Raw genomic sequence first — 15,578 nt, 5'->3', positions numbered from 1 at the left:
CTAAATAAAAATAAGACTATATTCCCTCTTCAAATGAAGTTCAACACGAACCCATCAACCTATTTTAATTTGCGACTCTATAAAGTTCCAGGTTAATACTTTTTATTTTTAAAATAGTTTCAGAGCTGGATTTAAAAATATGATAACCCTGAGCAATAAAGTAACGTAAGCACCAATTTAATTAAAGATAAAAAAAATTTCATCAAATTTGATAAAAATTTATTGACAACATATGAAATTCTTTCCATAACAAACGTAGCGTTTTGCCAGCATACCTTCTTCACTTTTCTCGAATGAATCCGGTTCAAATCAGTTTTAGTAAACCTGTAAAAAAAATTTATTTTAGTATATAAAAGCAGTCAAAAACTTACATGTTAATGCTTTTAATTAATTATGTTTGTATATTTATATACAAAAATTTCATGAAATTAAAATCATTATATTACCAGCGCCTATCAACCATAAAAAATATGAAAGTTTTAAAAATGAGCCCTATGCTTATATGGCTATAAAATTTAACAACACGAATTGAGAGATGGTGTCTGAGGACCACACGGAACAACACAGGATCCTCTGCAGGTTGCCTCAAGCTGCTGAAGATTGCTCGAGACCTGCTAACGTTACAAGAAAAAAGAGAGCTCTCTCAAATATCAAAATACCAGATGTAATAAATAAATTAAGAAATCAAAGCAGTTTTAGAAATAAAGTTTCAACTAGAAACATAACGGGAATTTTAAAAAATACACAATATATACTGCATAATAAAATTAAAGTTATGGTTCATTCTCTGGCTCGTAAACCTCATGTGCTTGAAGAAGTAAGCGTTGACGACTGGAAGAAGCATGGTGTGGATTACGTCAAGTTGAAAAGTGGTCTGCCTAGTTCTGATCACAACATCATCCGGATAGATGCTTTTTGGGTCAAATATTCAAGAATAGATCCAAAATTGTTGAGACGTTTTTTTAAAAATTGATGCTAGCAATGAGACAATCTTAAGAGAAGATAGATTGAAAAAGCTTGAAATAAACAATTCACTGATTCCAATGTATGTTGAGGCTTTAAGAGAAATTGACAACTTGAATAAAACTGATCCTTTTGTAGAAAAACTTCTCACAAAAAGGGGATTACTGAAAATTTTTCTATCTATGCTCTTGAAAAAGTTTATAATTATTTGAGTAATCTAGAAAAACTTGATATTTCAAAAGTATGCATTATGGCTAATAATCTTGGAGCCATAATAACCGATAGAAGACTGCGATTATTGGATATACCCGTGAAACTTTATAGACAATTTGAGAAGTCACTTAATTCAATTCCTTTCAAATCCACCTTATTTGCAGATATCAAAGAGTCTCTCAAAGGTTTGTGATTTTGTCAATGAAATATTTGCCCCCATGCTCAACTTCAGCTGGAAATCATTTTTAAAAAAAACCATCTGGGCAGAGATAATAGAAAATGTATCAGAGGAAAACTTTGGGAACTTTTCAACGTGTTATATGACAATAGAAACGAGATATTTGATTTTGTTTCAGAGAAGCAATTAATACAAGATTATGGTTTAGAGGTGTCTGAAAAGGATAATTTAAATGTTGTTGTTAGGAATATTTACGATGGAATAAAGTCTCAAAAAATCAACATAAATTCGATAATAGCGCTTATAAAAAAACTGAAAACATTTGATTGGGGTAGGCTAGTAAACGACAGTTCGCTGAGTGACACGTTAAAAACATTGAATATAAAAAAATTAGGAGCTATTATAGCAGCAGTAAAAGATAATATCTTTGTTGACACACCTGAACTACTTTTTGATTACGAACTGAATCCAAATGATTTTGAAAAATACAAGAAAGTCGCACTGTCAATTGCAGAAGGACTAAGTAAAATGAACATGTCTTATTCGTCTGTCGTTAGCACCCTGGCTAGAGGGTTTGAAAAGAAGTTTATGAAAAGTATAGAAAGCGGCAAGCTAAACATCAACATGAATGGCTTAGGTAAAAAAATAAGAAAAAAATTAAATTTTACAAGACTCAACGCAGACCCGTTCGACATTAAAAATGACGAGTTGAAAGACTTAGGAATGGATAACGAAACATGGAATCAAATTTCGTATCGCATTATCGAAGAGGGAGAGGATGCGAGGGGCAACGTGGAGCAAGATAGAGTAGTTTATCGTGACAGCATAGGAAGCGATTGCATAGTTGTGTATTACGGGGTCACTTCTTGGTACGAAGCTCAGTCATTCTGCGCTGAAAAAGGTGGATATTTGATGGTTTTCAAAGATGACCAAGATTTTGCTCTTTTGGACAAGCCTGAGTTGAAAAATGTTCCCGATCTATCATCCGTTGGACTGGTGCTGCAAGAAATTATTGGACCTGGATGAGCAACGGTTGGAGATCTTTTTTACATTTGTTATCTTTCAAAATTATTGACTCGTGTTGACAATTTTTAACTTTTTAATTTTGAAAAAATTGTGAATAGGTTTTTTAAAAAGTTCAAATAAACATCACAAAACTGAAACAGAAAATGACAAAAATTACCCATCAAACATTTATTCTACTTATAACCAAGCCAGTTTGCATTCATTCTTTTTTCAATACATTACCGAAAATGTCCTCATTTTGACAAAGGTACCTCCGTGATATGGAGCACATTCTCTTCCTTCACGACACACTTCAAGGAAAATCACGCATACTTTCAGTTCGGTGCCAACGCCGACAGTTGGTTCGTCTCCAGCCGGTGGGAGCCTTCAGCTGGCAGGCAGGCCGTCATTTGTACAGTTCGTTAGTAGTTTATTACACCCTCCTTCATTTGGCGTTCATTTCGGACCAAACATTTCGCAACGACGAATCATTTCATTAAACTGCAAATGTAAACAGAACTAAAAGATAGACCGTGTTAAAAGCATATTATTTCTTCACAGATTTGAGTTTGGAAATATTGGAAATATTAAAAAATCTGAACACTGTTTACTGAATGAATGTATAGCAATGAATTTTAAAACTTACCCTGTAGGGGAAATCCACGTCAACGCTCTAGCTTATGGACTTTCAAATCGTAAGTGACACTGTCTTGCATTTCTCTACCTTTCTCTAACATTTTCTGTTTATGTTATGTTTATGTCTTGGAAAATTAACTTCTTCAGCTGTAACAAATGATAATAAAACAAAATTTTGGAAAAAAAACACATGAAAAACTTCAAGAAATTAATTATTAATGTCTATATAAAAATTATTAATTTTTATTAATTTATAATGAACGATTTCAGCAGAACGAATGTGCAAAATTTTTAACTTTGGAAAAATTTTTTACGACCGCTTAAAACTTTGAACAGCATGGATCGTTGTTGGGAGTTTTTGTATGGTCATCTTTCTGCTCGTTGTCGTCGTCGGATCCGTCTATTATCGATTCATTTACAAGAAGTTTGTTTTCGGATATTTTGCGCTTCTACCATACAAATTTTTAAACCTCGTTGGATGTGATTCTAATTCTTTTCTAGGAGTTACTTTGAATATAATTATTTAGCATTTTTAAAAATTTATAATACGAAGATTGTTTAATTTTTTGTAAAGAAATCACGATTTTCATAAAAATTAATTTTTTTATATTAATCAAAAGCATCAGTAACAAACACACAGTGTCTATGTACGTGCACTTGAATCAATGCTAAACGGAGATCTCTTCGCAACCGAACCTGGTCACAGCGGCAACAAGGACAAGCACCTTAACCATTGCGCCATTGTGTCCTCTCAAATCAAATCAATGCATATCTATAAATGAAAATTAATGACGTTGATAATTTTTTGACAGAAAATACATACCTAATCCTCTGCTTGTCAAAACGTCATCAGCTAGCCCACCTACGACTCCAGCTGTCACACCTGCAGATGCAAAGAAGTAAAAAGCAACCGAAGCTGCTGCCAAAGCATGAAGAGCTAATTATAATTTTTCCTATGAAGTATTACCTTTCAGCATAATATTTACATGCATCTTTTTATGATGAATTTTTTTTTAAGAGATGCCACTTAGATCTTGACATTTTTTTAAAATAACTTCATTGAAACATCTTCGGGGATTGTAAAAAAATATTCAGCCGCATTTGTTAGACGTTATATGTCCAGTGATTGTGAGTCATTCAGCTGTCGGTGCTGACTGAATAACCGACCATCTAACAAGTTTGATTTTGGTTCCATTTATTTCAATACTTTCTGACTGATACGAGAATGACAGTTAAATTTTCCAAATTTACAAAAGGTTCAGGAAATTATAAATTCTAAACACACAAAATAAAGAAAATTAAATTATAGTTAGAGCTAAAAATTAGTATAAGGGGGTATTAGGAAATTTGTTTAGCGATGAAAAAATGTCAGAAGATATTGTATTGATAATTTTTCAAAACTGTAAACCCATAAAATGTGATCCTGTACTACCTTATTTTCATCTATCCTGTTGAGTTTATGTAGTAAATATATAGTTAGATATATAGTACGTACATATTTCATTTGCACACTGATTGTTTCAGCTAAAACTTGTTTAAATTATGAAATTAGAATGATTTTGTGTAAATTTTTTAATTATATTTTCTGCTTTTCCACTAAAATGATCATTAATTGATATAATTAAATATTTAAAATACTTAATACTAATAGATGAATTTAAACATTTAAAACTTTTAATGTCAAAAATTCTGTTCAAACATTAAATACCCATTAATATTATCAACGAGGAATAAAAACCGTGGAAAATTTTTTTATGCAAACAAATCTCATCAACCTGACGTCATTTCATTCTCCAAAAACAAAACAATACCACTTATTACGGACCAACGGTCTGCCGATATATATATTTTTAACATTTCATCAAATGAGATTTAAAATTTCGTTAAAGTTCCATGCATTTTTAATCAAATAAAATGAAACACGTTAAAGCTAGACATGTGAAAACCGTCGAAAATAAAATATTACAGAAGATAAACACGTAACTTCGATTTTGAAATGCTGATTGAAATATATATCATGCTATACCTGGCCTATATGAAAGGTGAGAATTGTCTATTATTTTTTCCTTTTTGATGTTTATAAACATAGATATCTGGAAAAATACTAACTTAACGGTTTTGATACAAAGTTTTTAGAAAAATTTTTCAAGTTCAGTTGTATTTTATCATCTTTTTTTCTTGCGTCGATAATCCGGTTAAAAATAATTCTGAAGTAACATCGGAAAATAGAAATTTTTTTACATGTTTGTGTGTGTGTGTGTGTGTTGTGATACTTAAATTTAGAAAAAAAAATAACAAAAGCTATGTAAAAAATTTTGGTTAAAATCTCTTGCGCGTGTTCATTAATATGCATGAAATAACATTTGAAAATACTAAGCGATTAATTTATTACAAATATCAAAATTTTATATTTTAATAATATTATATATAATAATATTTGAATGTTATTGTTTCAATGATTTCGTAATTTCATGCTCAAAAGATAAAATTATCGCACGCAATATTTTTTTTAAAGTAAAAGTTAAATGAATAATTTAAATTTCATTAAAATTTGTGAAGGCCTAGTAAAAGCAGTTTCTGTGAAGGACATTGACTTTGATGTGAAAAGTTTGGGGGTCCCAGACTGCTACACTGATTTAGATTACTGCTTCATGTTCGTCAAAAGGGACAGGCGGGAATCTATAAACAATTATATTGATGCTGACAATTATTGCAAAAAGAAATTTGGACCAAGCTTTCTTTTAGAGATGTACGATGATAAAATGAACGAGAGGATGAAGAAGATAATAGAGAATAAAAAAAAGTACAAGCAATCAATCTTTCCTCTCAATATGGAATTTCATTCAAGTCCATTTTTATATTACCAATTGGATACTTTTAAACAACCAGGTTTATTGGATTGAATGTTTTAATCAATTGAAAATTGTTGCTTGAAAAAATAAATTAAACAAAATTAACAATTTTCACGAAATTTGCAGAACGCATTATTCATGATAAATACGCAAGTCTCTTCAATGAAACGTACGCCTACATAGCCATAAAATTCAATGACAAAGGTTGGGAGATGGTGTCTGAGGACCACACGGAACAACACAGGATCCTCTGCAGGCTGCCCAAAACTGCGGCAGATTGTTCAAAACCTCTTGACGTTAAAAGAAAAAAGAGAGCGCTTTCAGTTATTAAAATATCCAATGTCGAAAACCAATTGAAAAAACAACTTAGCTATAAGAAAATAAAATTATTGAAAAACGTGATAAAATTGTTTAATAAGAAACACAATGTCTTGAGCGTTATGGCTCATTCTCTAGCCCGTAAACCTCATGTGCTTGAAAAAGTAAGCAGTGAAGAGTGGAAGAGGTATGGCGTGGATTACGTAAAGTTGAAGAGTAGTCTGCATGGTTCTGATCCCAATTATATTCTGATAGATGCTTTTTGGTTCAAATATTCAAATTTGGATGCAGAATTATTAGAAAAAATTTTAAAAAGTGAATCCAACAATAAGACAGCTACAAAGGAAGATAAATTAAAAAAGGTCGGAATAAATGACACATTGATCCCAATGTATTCTGAAGCTTTGAGAGAAATCGCTTACTTGACTAAAAAAGTTCCATTCCTCAAAAGACTCATTGCTAAAAGAGGACTTCTAGACCCATATATGAGATCTATTTTAAATAAAAATGCAGTAAGCATGCGACGAAATAATGTTGACATTTCAAAAGTTTGCATGGTAATTGAATATTTGGGGATTGAAATAGCACCAGAATTACGAGAAACATTGGATATATCTGAGGAACTTTATACCTCAATAAAAAATTATTACGAAGATGTAAAGTTTATGTTTAGACAAAAACATTTATTAGATGACCAAATAAAGAAGGTGTGTGAAGTTGTTAAGTTAATATTTCACCCTTTCCTTACATTAAATTGGACCTCAGTTTTAAAAGGGCCTTTTTGGGCTGACATTATAAATAAGCTAGACAATGATGGTTGGAGAGGACTTTTGAAAATGATTTACGACAATAAAGATAAGGCATTAGAATTAAGTATGGAACCTGCGCTACTTGACAGGTATGGCTTAGATTCAAATGAAACCGAAAATATAAAAAATGTCTACCAAATCTTAGTTGACGGGGTAAAAAGTTATAAGTTTAACATAAACACGATAATAGCTTTAATTAAAAAACTGCAAACGTTTGATTGGAGTAGGCTGATAAACAACACTAAGACAAAAAACTCATACAGATCGTTAAACATGAAAAAATTAGGAACTGTTATTTTGTCAGAACAAGAAAATATTTTGAAAGCTACACCCGAGGACCTTTATAGATATGATATAGATCCAGATAATTATGAACGTTATAAAACTGCCATAAGTAGTATAAAAGAAGAGCTGACACACATGGTTATGAATTTTTCAGCTGTTGTTAGTACCATAGCTAGAGGGTTTGTGAAAAAAACATGTAAAGGGGTAACGAGCCGCAAACTAAACATCAACCTGGAAATTTTAAACAACAATAAAAATATAACGAGCTTTTTAAATTTTATGAAATTCAACGAAGATCCGTCCAAAATATCAGAGGATGAGTTAGCAAAAATAAAAATGAACAAAGACCTCTGGAATCAAGTTTCATATCGAATCATCGAGGAAGGAGATTACGTGAAAGGCGACATAGAACAGGATAAGGTAGTATATCGTGACAACGTAGGTAGCGATTGCATGGTTCTATATTACGGGGTCACCTCGTGGTACGAAGCTCAGTCATTCTGCGTTAAAAAAGGCGGACGTATGATGGCTTTCAAGGATGACCAAGAATTCGCTCTTCTGGACAAGCCTGAGTTGAGAAATGTTCCAGATTTGTCTTCCATGTGGACTGGAGCTACAAAAAATTTTTGGACCTGGAAAAAAAATGGTAAAATATTTTTGTTTCCTTAAAATTTGTTGAAATATTATTAGAGTTGTAAATTTTGTTAAAATTAACAAATAAATAGACAAATGAAAATGATTATTTTATTTTGCCGGAATTTTTTTGTAAATTTTCAAAAATAAAAAAATGTTAATTTTATTTAACAACTATTAATTTTTTACCGAATTCAACGGCAAATCGATTGAAATTTGCGCAACCAACATAAACGAAAACAACATTGAAATGAATTTAAAAAATTGAAAACAAGGCACGTCAGTCGTCTGGAGTACCTTCTCGTCCTTCACGGCCCCCTTCAACAGCAACTATGTCTACTTCCAGACAGGCAATCCGTACGCCGAGAGTTGGTTCCTGTCCAACAGGTGGGAGCCGGCTGCCGGACAACAGGCCGTGATGTGCATTCTTCGTAAGTGGCTCTGTGAATAACGGTTCCAATCATGCAATCCTTCATCAATCATCAATCAATCATCAATCAATCAATCATCAATCAATCAATCGATCGATCGATCTATCAATCGATCAATCGAATCAATCGATCAATCAATCAATAAATCAATCAACCAATCAACCAATCATTCAATCGATCAATCAATCAATCGATCAATCGAATCAATCAATCAATCAATCAACACCCAATCCGCCGAACCTTATCGCCCCAGTCAAAATAGACAACTTTGTATTATATACCGCTTTCCAAACTTGTATTCCGCCGTTCACTTATATATATTTTTATTTATTTGTAAAAACATGGTCATTGGTTTGTAGAGCTTAATTGAAACAAAGCCAAAGATCAATCAGTTAATGTATAATACCATTTTTAAAGAGATTTAAGTCTATTTTAAATATTTTCATGTACAAAAAATGTGAACTCATTTTAAACTAACAGATAAGTCGGATAACAGCTGGAAGAATTTGGCGAAATCAAACCGTTAGGGTTTTTTTACTGTTTATTTATTTCACTGTCTAACTAATTACCTTTTTAAATATTAACCGTCAATGATTTGCTTTTAATTGTAAAATGTTTTCTTTATTATAAATTCGGTAAAAATATTGAATAATAGTCTTAAAATAATTCATTCCTCAGTCGCACCTACGAATCGTCACGTATTTTCTGTATATTTGGTAATAAGAACGTAAACCAATATGATGAACTTCATTAAGAAAACTAATAAGAATAAATATATCAATCATAATTTACAAGAGTTGCTCGATTGAACTTTGAATAAAAATAATTCAAAAAAATTTTAAAATGTTAAAAAAAATGAATTCTTCATTTCCAGCCGTGATAACTGCGTCAATCCTATCAACTCTCATATTCTTGCTCGTTGCTGTCATCGGCGTGTTGTACTACAAACTCATCTACAAAAAGTACCATAATTGAACTCTTTAAATTCTTTGTCTTTTTGTTTTGAGGCAAGATGATAGGTCATTCAGTTGCTGTGACCTGCTTTGAATCTAACTTGATTCACGTTTATTATGTTTGCAGTGTGTGCGTGTGTGTGTGTGTGCTGTTTATGTGTATTTTGTGCGTATGTGTGTGTGTGTGTGTGTGTGTGTGTGTGTGTGTGTGTGTGTGTGTGTGTGTGTGTGTGTGTGTGTGGTTTCATTCTTATCTTTGTCACCTGCACAGTGTGTTCGTGGTGGTGGACACTTCAAAAAAAATTTTTCTTAAAGAAAGGATGATGATGATGATAGCAAAACTGCCTAATGTTTGCAGGATGTTTTGGAAAAGAACTCGAAGACCTGACATACATTTTTTTTATATCGTAAAAAAAATTTTTTCTCATTTTTACTTGATGAATTAAGAAACGATAATTGACATGTGAATATAGGAAGTACCTTCAAAATGCCGCTGCACCTGGCCAGCCTACAAATCCGAAGAGAATGTCAAAAGTCGTTTCTGCAACCACAACCGGTACCAGCTCAACATCCGATTAACAAACGACTTTCACGGAAGCATTAGTTCAATCCATCACGATCATTTGTGGTGCTCTGTGGTTTTAACATTTAGATAATGTTTTAAAGAGGATTATTAATAGTTCATTTAATAACCGTATTAATTTTAGCTAATTAGCGTAACTACTATTTGTTGCAACTTTTTCATTGAAACAACTCAAAAAATTTTAAAATAAAAACTGAAAAAATTGTTCTTGAATACGTATAGAAAGCAAAAGTTTGGCAAGAATTTCACTACAACTTAGTCGCATACCAGATTCCAGTAAATATATAATTTATAATAACCCAAAGTTCTTTTAAATTGAATTAACTCGTTTCAGACTTGGTTAAGAGCTATGTAGGTGCACGTACACTAATGAGAAAACATGTAGCTTATACAAAAACGTCTTGGGGCTGAAGTTTTCTAGAAAATGTTGTCCCCAAATTAAATGAACAAATTCTTCTCAATTGACAACCTTCTCAAAATACTAAGCGATACATTTTTAATAAAAAAAATATCTCACATAGATTCATTAATTGCCACCTTTTCCAACGTAAAATCAACTCTAGTATACTTCTAGCCAGTATATTTAGTTCGAATATCTTTGAACTTGAAATCCAAATAAATGACTTGTTAATAAAATGACTTGTTTTATGTAAATTCAATGTTGGACGTTTATATGTAAATTAGGCATTCGGTTAAGATACTCGTTAAGGTTCTTTTGATTCATTAGGATGATAGAACATTTTTACACGATCAAACTGTCATCAAATTGAACAAATTTTTGAAAAAACATTCCCGTTTTTGTTTCTTTGCAAAATGACGTTATTTAATCAGCTTTTTTGAATTTTTTTAATAGTAAACAAAATGAAAGTCACAATTTTTTTATTTTTATTTGTAACATTTAAAAGTGAGTTCAATTTGTCTTTCTCATTGACAATTTATCAATTCGAGCGCGAATCAAACATGCAAATTACTTTCATAATTTACTGCAATTTTCACTAAAACACCTCAACGAATTATAATATTATCCTCTAACTTCCCATGCAATTTCAACACGTGCAGACAAACATTACCTGACAAGTGTAGGAGCCCAAAGCCCCATATGTAGCTATCACAAGGAACACTGCTTCTACGTGGCCCAGAAAAGCGAGATGGTATCCATGGCTAGCATCGGCAAGGCGGATGATATTTGCAATGAAAAACAAACTGGAGGCTATCTACTGGAGCCTTACACAAAAAGCGTACAGGCAGGGGCAAATAAATTCGCCGAAAAGCATGCTCCCAAACAAAATATTTTTCCTATAAATGCCCAATTCACAAAGAGGAGAAAGTTTATGAACATTAAAGCAAATGATAATCCAAGTATTTTGTTTTTTTTGTCAGTGTAAATTTTTAAAAATTAATTTTTTGCTAGTTAAAGTATTTAAAAATTTGGATATGGTAAACGTAAATTCTGCTGTAATAAATGTTCCATAGTTTTCCATATGAAAAATAAATAAAGTACCATTACAATTACGGTTACAAGAACTTTTTTTGGTTTCCAGATCATTTCATTTTATTGATTCTGTTTACTTTAATTTTATTTGATCATGGAATAAAAATGTTAAATGTTAAAAAAAATAAATAAACAACCAAAAATGAATAAAATTATAAATTTTTTCATGATCTATTTGATAATTGTTGTCCTCATGAGACTGCTCGTTGACAATAATTAATTTCTTTAATTTGCTATATCAGCTGACAAACCGACCTCTCTTTCGTTGGCGGAGGAAGCGCAAGTGTATAATTACGTCTATGGAGAACTCGGTGATGACAACAAATCATGGGTCTTCCACTCGGCAGATCACGAGCAATACCATTCTATCATCTGCCTTTTCAAGATTAACAATAAAGAATGCACCAAACCATTGAAAGCGGCGAAAATGGTTTTGGATACTTCATATTTAAAAAAATATCAGACAGGACATCCAAAAGAAACTGCAAAAAGAGTAAAACTCAATAGAACTAATTTTTCTCCGAAGGTAAACGAAACGAAAATTGAAGGGACAATAATAGACAATAAATTAGAAATAAGTAACGAAAATTGGATTGAATTTTTAGACTACATGGGAATGATGACAGTTATCAATGTAACAGCATTCAACAACAATTCCACGTTAAAAAACATGCTGAAGGAACTGCTGGCCTTCTCGAACAAAACCTACGAATTCACGGAAGAACACTTGCGAGAAGTATCGTCGAATGTGACTGCTTTTAAGAAATTAGATAAACTTTTGGATTTTTTGAAACCAAGATATAGATTGAAACCACCTTACAGAGATAATTTAGTTTTTAAAGCAGGTTTTTTTGACGGAAGCCTTTTTAAAATGGCAAAAGAAAAATTTTTAAGCTGGTTGAAAGGATTTGATTTTAAGAAAATTTGTATCTATTTAGATATGCTGAACGACCCAACAAAGTTTACCTGTCAGGAGGCAAACGAGTCAGGAGTGCCAGTAGGCCCTTTCCGGTTTTACAAAACTTACCTGTGGCCGCCAATGAACGCATTATTGGGCTATAATAATATTCGCAACCTAATAGTGACAACGTGTTATAAAATATTGGACCTTTTAGCCCCATTGCTAAAAATTAATTGGGGCAAACTTTTTAACAACAAAAATTTAGAAAGTTTAAAAGGATTAGATTTTCAGTTCATTGGAGAATTTATACTAGAAAGTAAAGATCACTTGCTGATGTTTACTGAAGATGCCTTAAAACAATTTGGCGTGCCGGAAGAAAAAATTGAAAAATACAAGAATGGGTTTACAAAATTGACAGAAGCGATTAAGGAACAAGATTTGAATTTAAACAATCTGATAGCTAAAATAAAGAATGGAAAAATATTTAACTGGAGATCGCTCTACGATCCAGGAAAATCCTTTTTGGAAAATGTAAAAAATTTCGATTTCAAAAAAATTGGTCAAATTTATTCGAGTTTGAAAGATAAACTGGACAGTATTAATGTGGACACCTTAGAGAAATATGGCTTGGAAATAATTTCTAAGCAGGTGAAGGATGTCAAACACGTCTTTGAAGGCTTCGAAAATACGATAAAAAGTTATGATGTTAAAATTAATGAAATGATCGGTAAAACATACGGTAACTTTACTGATAAATTTAAATACATTAAAGAATTAAAAAATCTAGGTTTGAATATTAAAAACGAACTTTTAAATAAAATTGGCGACCTTAATGTAACAGCTCTGAAGGAGAATCCGTTCACAATAGCCGACGAGGAGTTAGTGAAGGTTGACATCGATAGGTCTGACTGGAACGATTTGGTTCAGCGCGTCGGGGATAATAGAAATCCCTACGAACCTGTAGATCCGTATAAGATTGATTACAGGAAAACCATTGACGATCAGTGCTTAGTTATTTATCACGGATCAACGTCCTGGTACGAAGGGCAAAACATCTGCGCTGAGAACGATGGAAACCTCTTAGTGTTTGATGACAAGGTCCCACTAAGTGTCATGGATGACAAAAAAATTTTTGAGCTGAAAGATTTTTCCTCTTACTGGATTGGAGTAACTAAGAATATTTGGACGTGGAATGGAAAAAGTTAATTTTCAAATTTTGTTTTAAATTTCAATTTGATATTGTTTTGAGTTCTTACGTAATCATGTAATATTTTATGGTTTGTTGAAACACTATGGCATCATTTTTTGTCATTGTCTGAAATCCCCAATCCCCAACACATCTAGCAATCCTCAGTTATTTTTTGTTTTGCAAATTTCAGAAACACCTCTCATTTGGAGTTCCTTTTCAGCCTTTTCAGCGTTTGGAGATCACAATCTGGCATTTTTCCAAACGGGGAAGGAGGCAAACAGTTGGTACATTGCCAGGAGGTGGGACCCGGAAGCTGGAAAAAACTGTGTTATATGCATGACCAGTATGAACTGCCACTCAATATTTCCATTAACTTCATTTCTCTTTTATAAAAATAATTTTTGATAAATATATCTCAAAATTTTATATTATATTTGTTCAGTATTATTTTTATTTTTTTTAAATAATTGGCTAAACAGTTTTAGCTGTTATATTTGAAAATATATTTATAAATGCTTTATGAAGCTTTATACAAAAAATTATAATGAATTTCAGATGACAGCAAAGCCAGAAGTAAAAACTTATAATACATTTATTAATCAAAACAGTTAATTGATAATTTAATTAATTAATTAATTATTATTAATAATAATCCACTTCCAGATACTCTTATTTTTATTTTGGTTCCAACTGCAGCTATGATCCTTATTGCAGTTATAATAGGTTTCGTCGCATTTAAACTCGTTCTTCGGCGGAAGCAGTTAGGCATTTAGAGTTTCATTTTCTTTATTTTTATTTTTGATTAAAAACCTAAGTCAATTCAAAAAATAGTTTTTAAAATTCAAAACTTTTTCGATTGTTAATATTAATTTGTTAGCATTACCATATGGTATATATTAATATATATTTGACTTAATTATTACCAAATCATGTTTAAAAATTAGTTTTTTCTACAAAATGACAAAGAAACAAACCAAATTAAAACTTATATCTTATCTATGATTAAACAAATATTTTCTAGCATGAAGTTTAATTTTGATCTGAATAAATTAGTATATTAAAACTAAAAATTTTGTTTTTATTATAAAGATTGGTTAGTAAAATCATAATATTTTGATGACAAAAAAATTTATAATATTTTTAACCAGGAGAGAGCGTCAAGCGGAAAAAAGTCTACAAGAAACTGTGAATGATTTGCCAATAGGCGACGAAAACTAAAATAAGGAACCAAAAAATTTATTAACATGTTCTCGTGTGGCATTTTTTGTTTCAGCACCCGGAGCTTTTCATTTCGTGAAAAAGTCGTACATACCGATTTTCAAATAAACTTTCCTAGCATTTTAATGAAACCATTGATTTTATTTATTTAAAAAAAATACTAAACTGCCTTTTTTTATTAAAACATCGTGAGTTGCAGTTCATAAACATTTTTGCATTTTAAAAATGTAACAAACTAAATGAGCTTTTTCTATAATAAACAAACCGGTTAATTTTTCAAAACAGCATATTTGTTATGTTGCTATTTTAAAATATATCTGTTTATGTCAAAATTTTGAAAACTTCTCATTATTCCACCTTTTATAAAAAAATTAAAGGATGGCGACAACCGAATTAGTTGAAATAGCTCCACGAACTTGCGTGCAGTCGAGTGGCGGCTTATCTGATAGGGTACTTTCTTGCTTTTAATATGTAAAACTGAAGTCTGGCAGTTTGAGGTGTTTGTTGAAATTGCAATTAACTATCAAGTAAAAGATAAATGCTATTGCATTTTTACATATATATAAAAAAAATATTTTCTTTCTTTAAATTGTTTCATATATGTATAGGAATAGACGATAATTAAATTCTTTTAATCCATTCTTCTTTCAATAAAACGCGTCATTATCCGAATGTTTATTAAAACATTTGAAGAAATAAAAAGTTAACGCCAAAATTATTAATAACACCATTTATTTATTCATCAAAAACATTTTTTTGTTTTAAATGTCGAAGATTTGTATTTTATATGTAATACAACTTTCGCAAGTAAGATACATTTAATTAATTTATTTGCTTTTGCTTCTTTGTCCATCATTGAAGGAAATTTTTTTTAGATTTTGTGTATCTCATCAGAGGCGATGTGGTGGCGTGTGACATT

General features: G+C 31.3%; 3 protein-coding genes across 3 annotated transcripts; all 3 read left to right on the top strand.

Annotated features, from left to right (window-relative positions):
* Positions 1–535: 535 nt before the first annotated feature.
* On the top strand, positions 536–973 carry HELRODRAFT_177356 (hypothetical protein; the record flags this gene model as incomplete). Its single annotated transcript, XM_009025563.1, has 1 exon — positions 536–973. The coding sequence occupies one exon, from the start codon at positions 536–538 to the stop codon at positions 971–973; it is 438 nt and encodes a 145-aa protein (XP_009023811.1).
* Positions 974–1,213: 240 nt separating this feature from the next.
* On the top strand, positions 1,214–2,380 carry HELRODRAFT_177355 (hypothetical protein; the record flags this gene model as incomplete). Its single annotated transcript, XM_009025562.1, has 2 exons — positions 1,214–1,361; positions 1,533–2,380. 2 exons carry the CDS (start codon positions 1,214–1,216, stop codon positions 2,378–2,380), a joined length of 996 nt encoding a protein of 331 aa, XP_009023810.1.
* A 2,611-nt stretch (positions 2,381–4,991) lies between these two features.
* Positions 4,992–14,659, top strand: HELRODRAFT_177354 (hypothetical protein; the record flags this gene model as incomplete). The annotated part of the gene is made up of 11 exons (XM_009025561.1): positions 4,992–5,037; positions 5,555–5,884; positions 5,974–7,905; positions 8,168–8,323; positions 9,198–9,285; positions 9,750–9,832; positions 10,919–11,218; positions 11,594–13,453; positions 13,632–13,784; positions 14,105–14,201; positions 14,590–14,659. The coding sequence occupies 11 exons, from the start codon at positions 4,992–4,994 to the stop codon at positions 14,657–14,659; spliced, it is 5,115 nt and encodes a 1,704-aa protein (XP_009023809.1).
* Between the last annotated feature and the right edge of the window lie 919 nt (positions 14,660–15,578).

This window comes from Helobdella robusta (genome assembly GCF_000326865.2).
Source record: "Helobdella robusta unplaced genomic scaffold HELROscaffold_42, whole genome shotgun sequence".
In the NCBI taxonomy this organism is placed as follows: domain Eukaryota; kingdom Metazoa; phylum Annelida; class Clitellata; order Rhynchobdellida; family Glossiphoniidae; genus Helobdella; species Helobdella robusta.
This window is presented reverse-complemented; position numbering and strand designations above follow the sequence as displayed.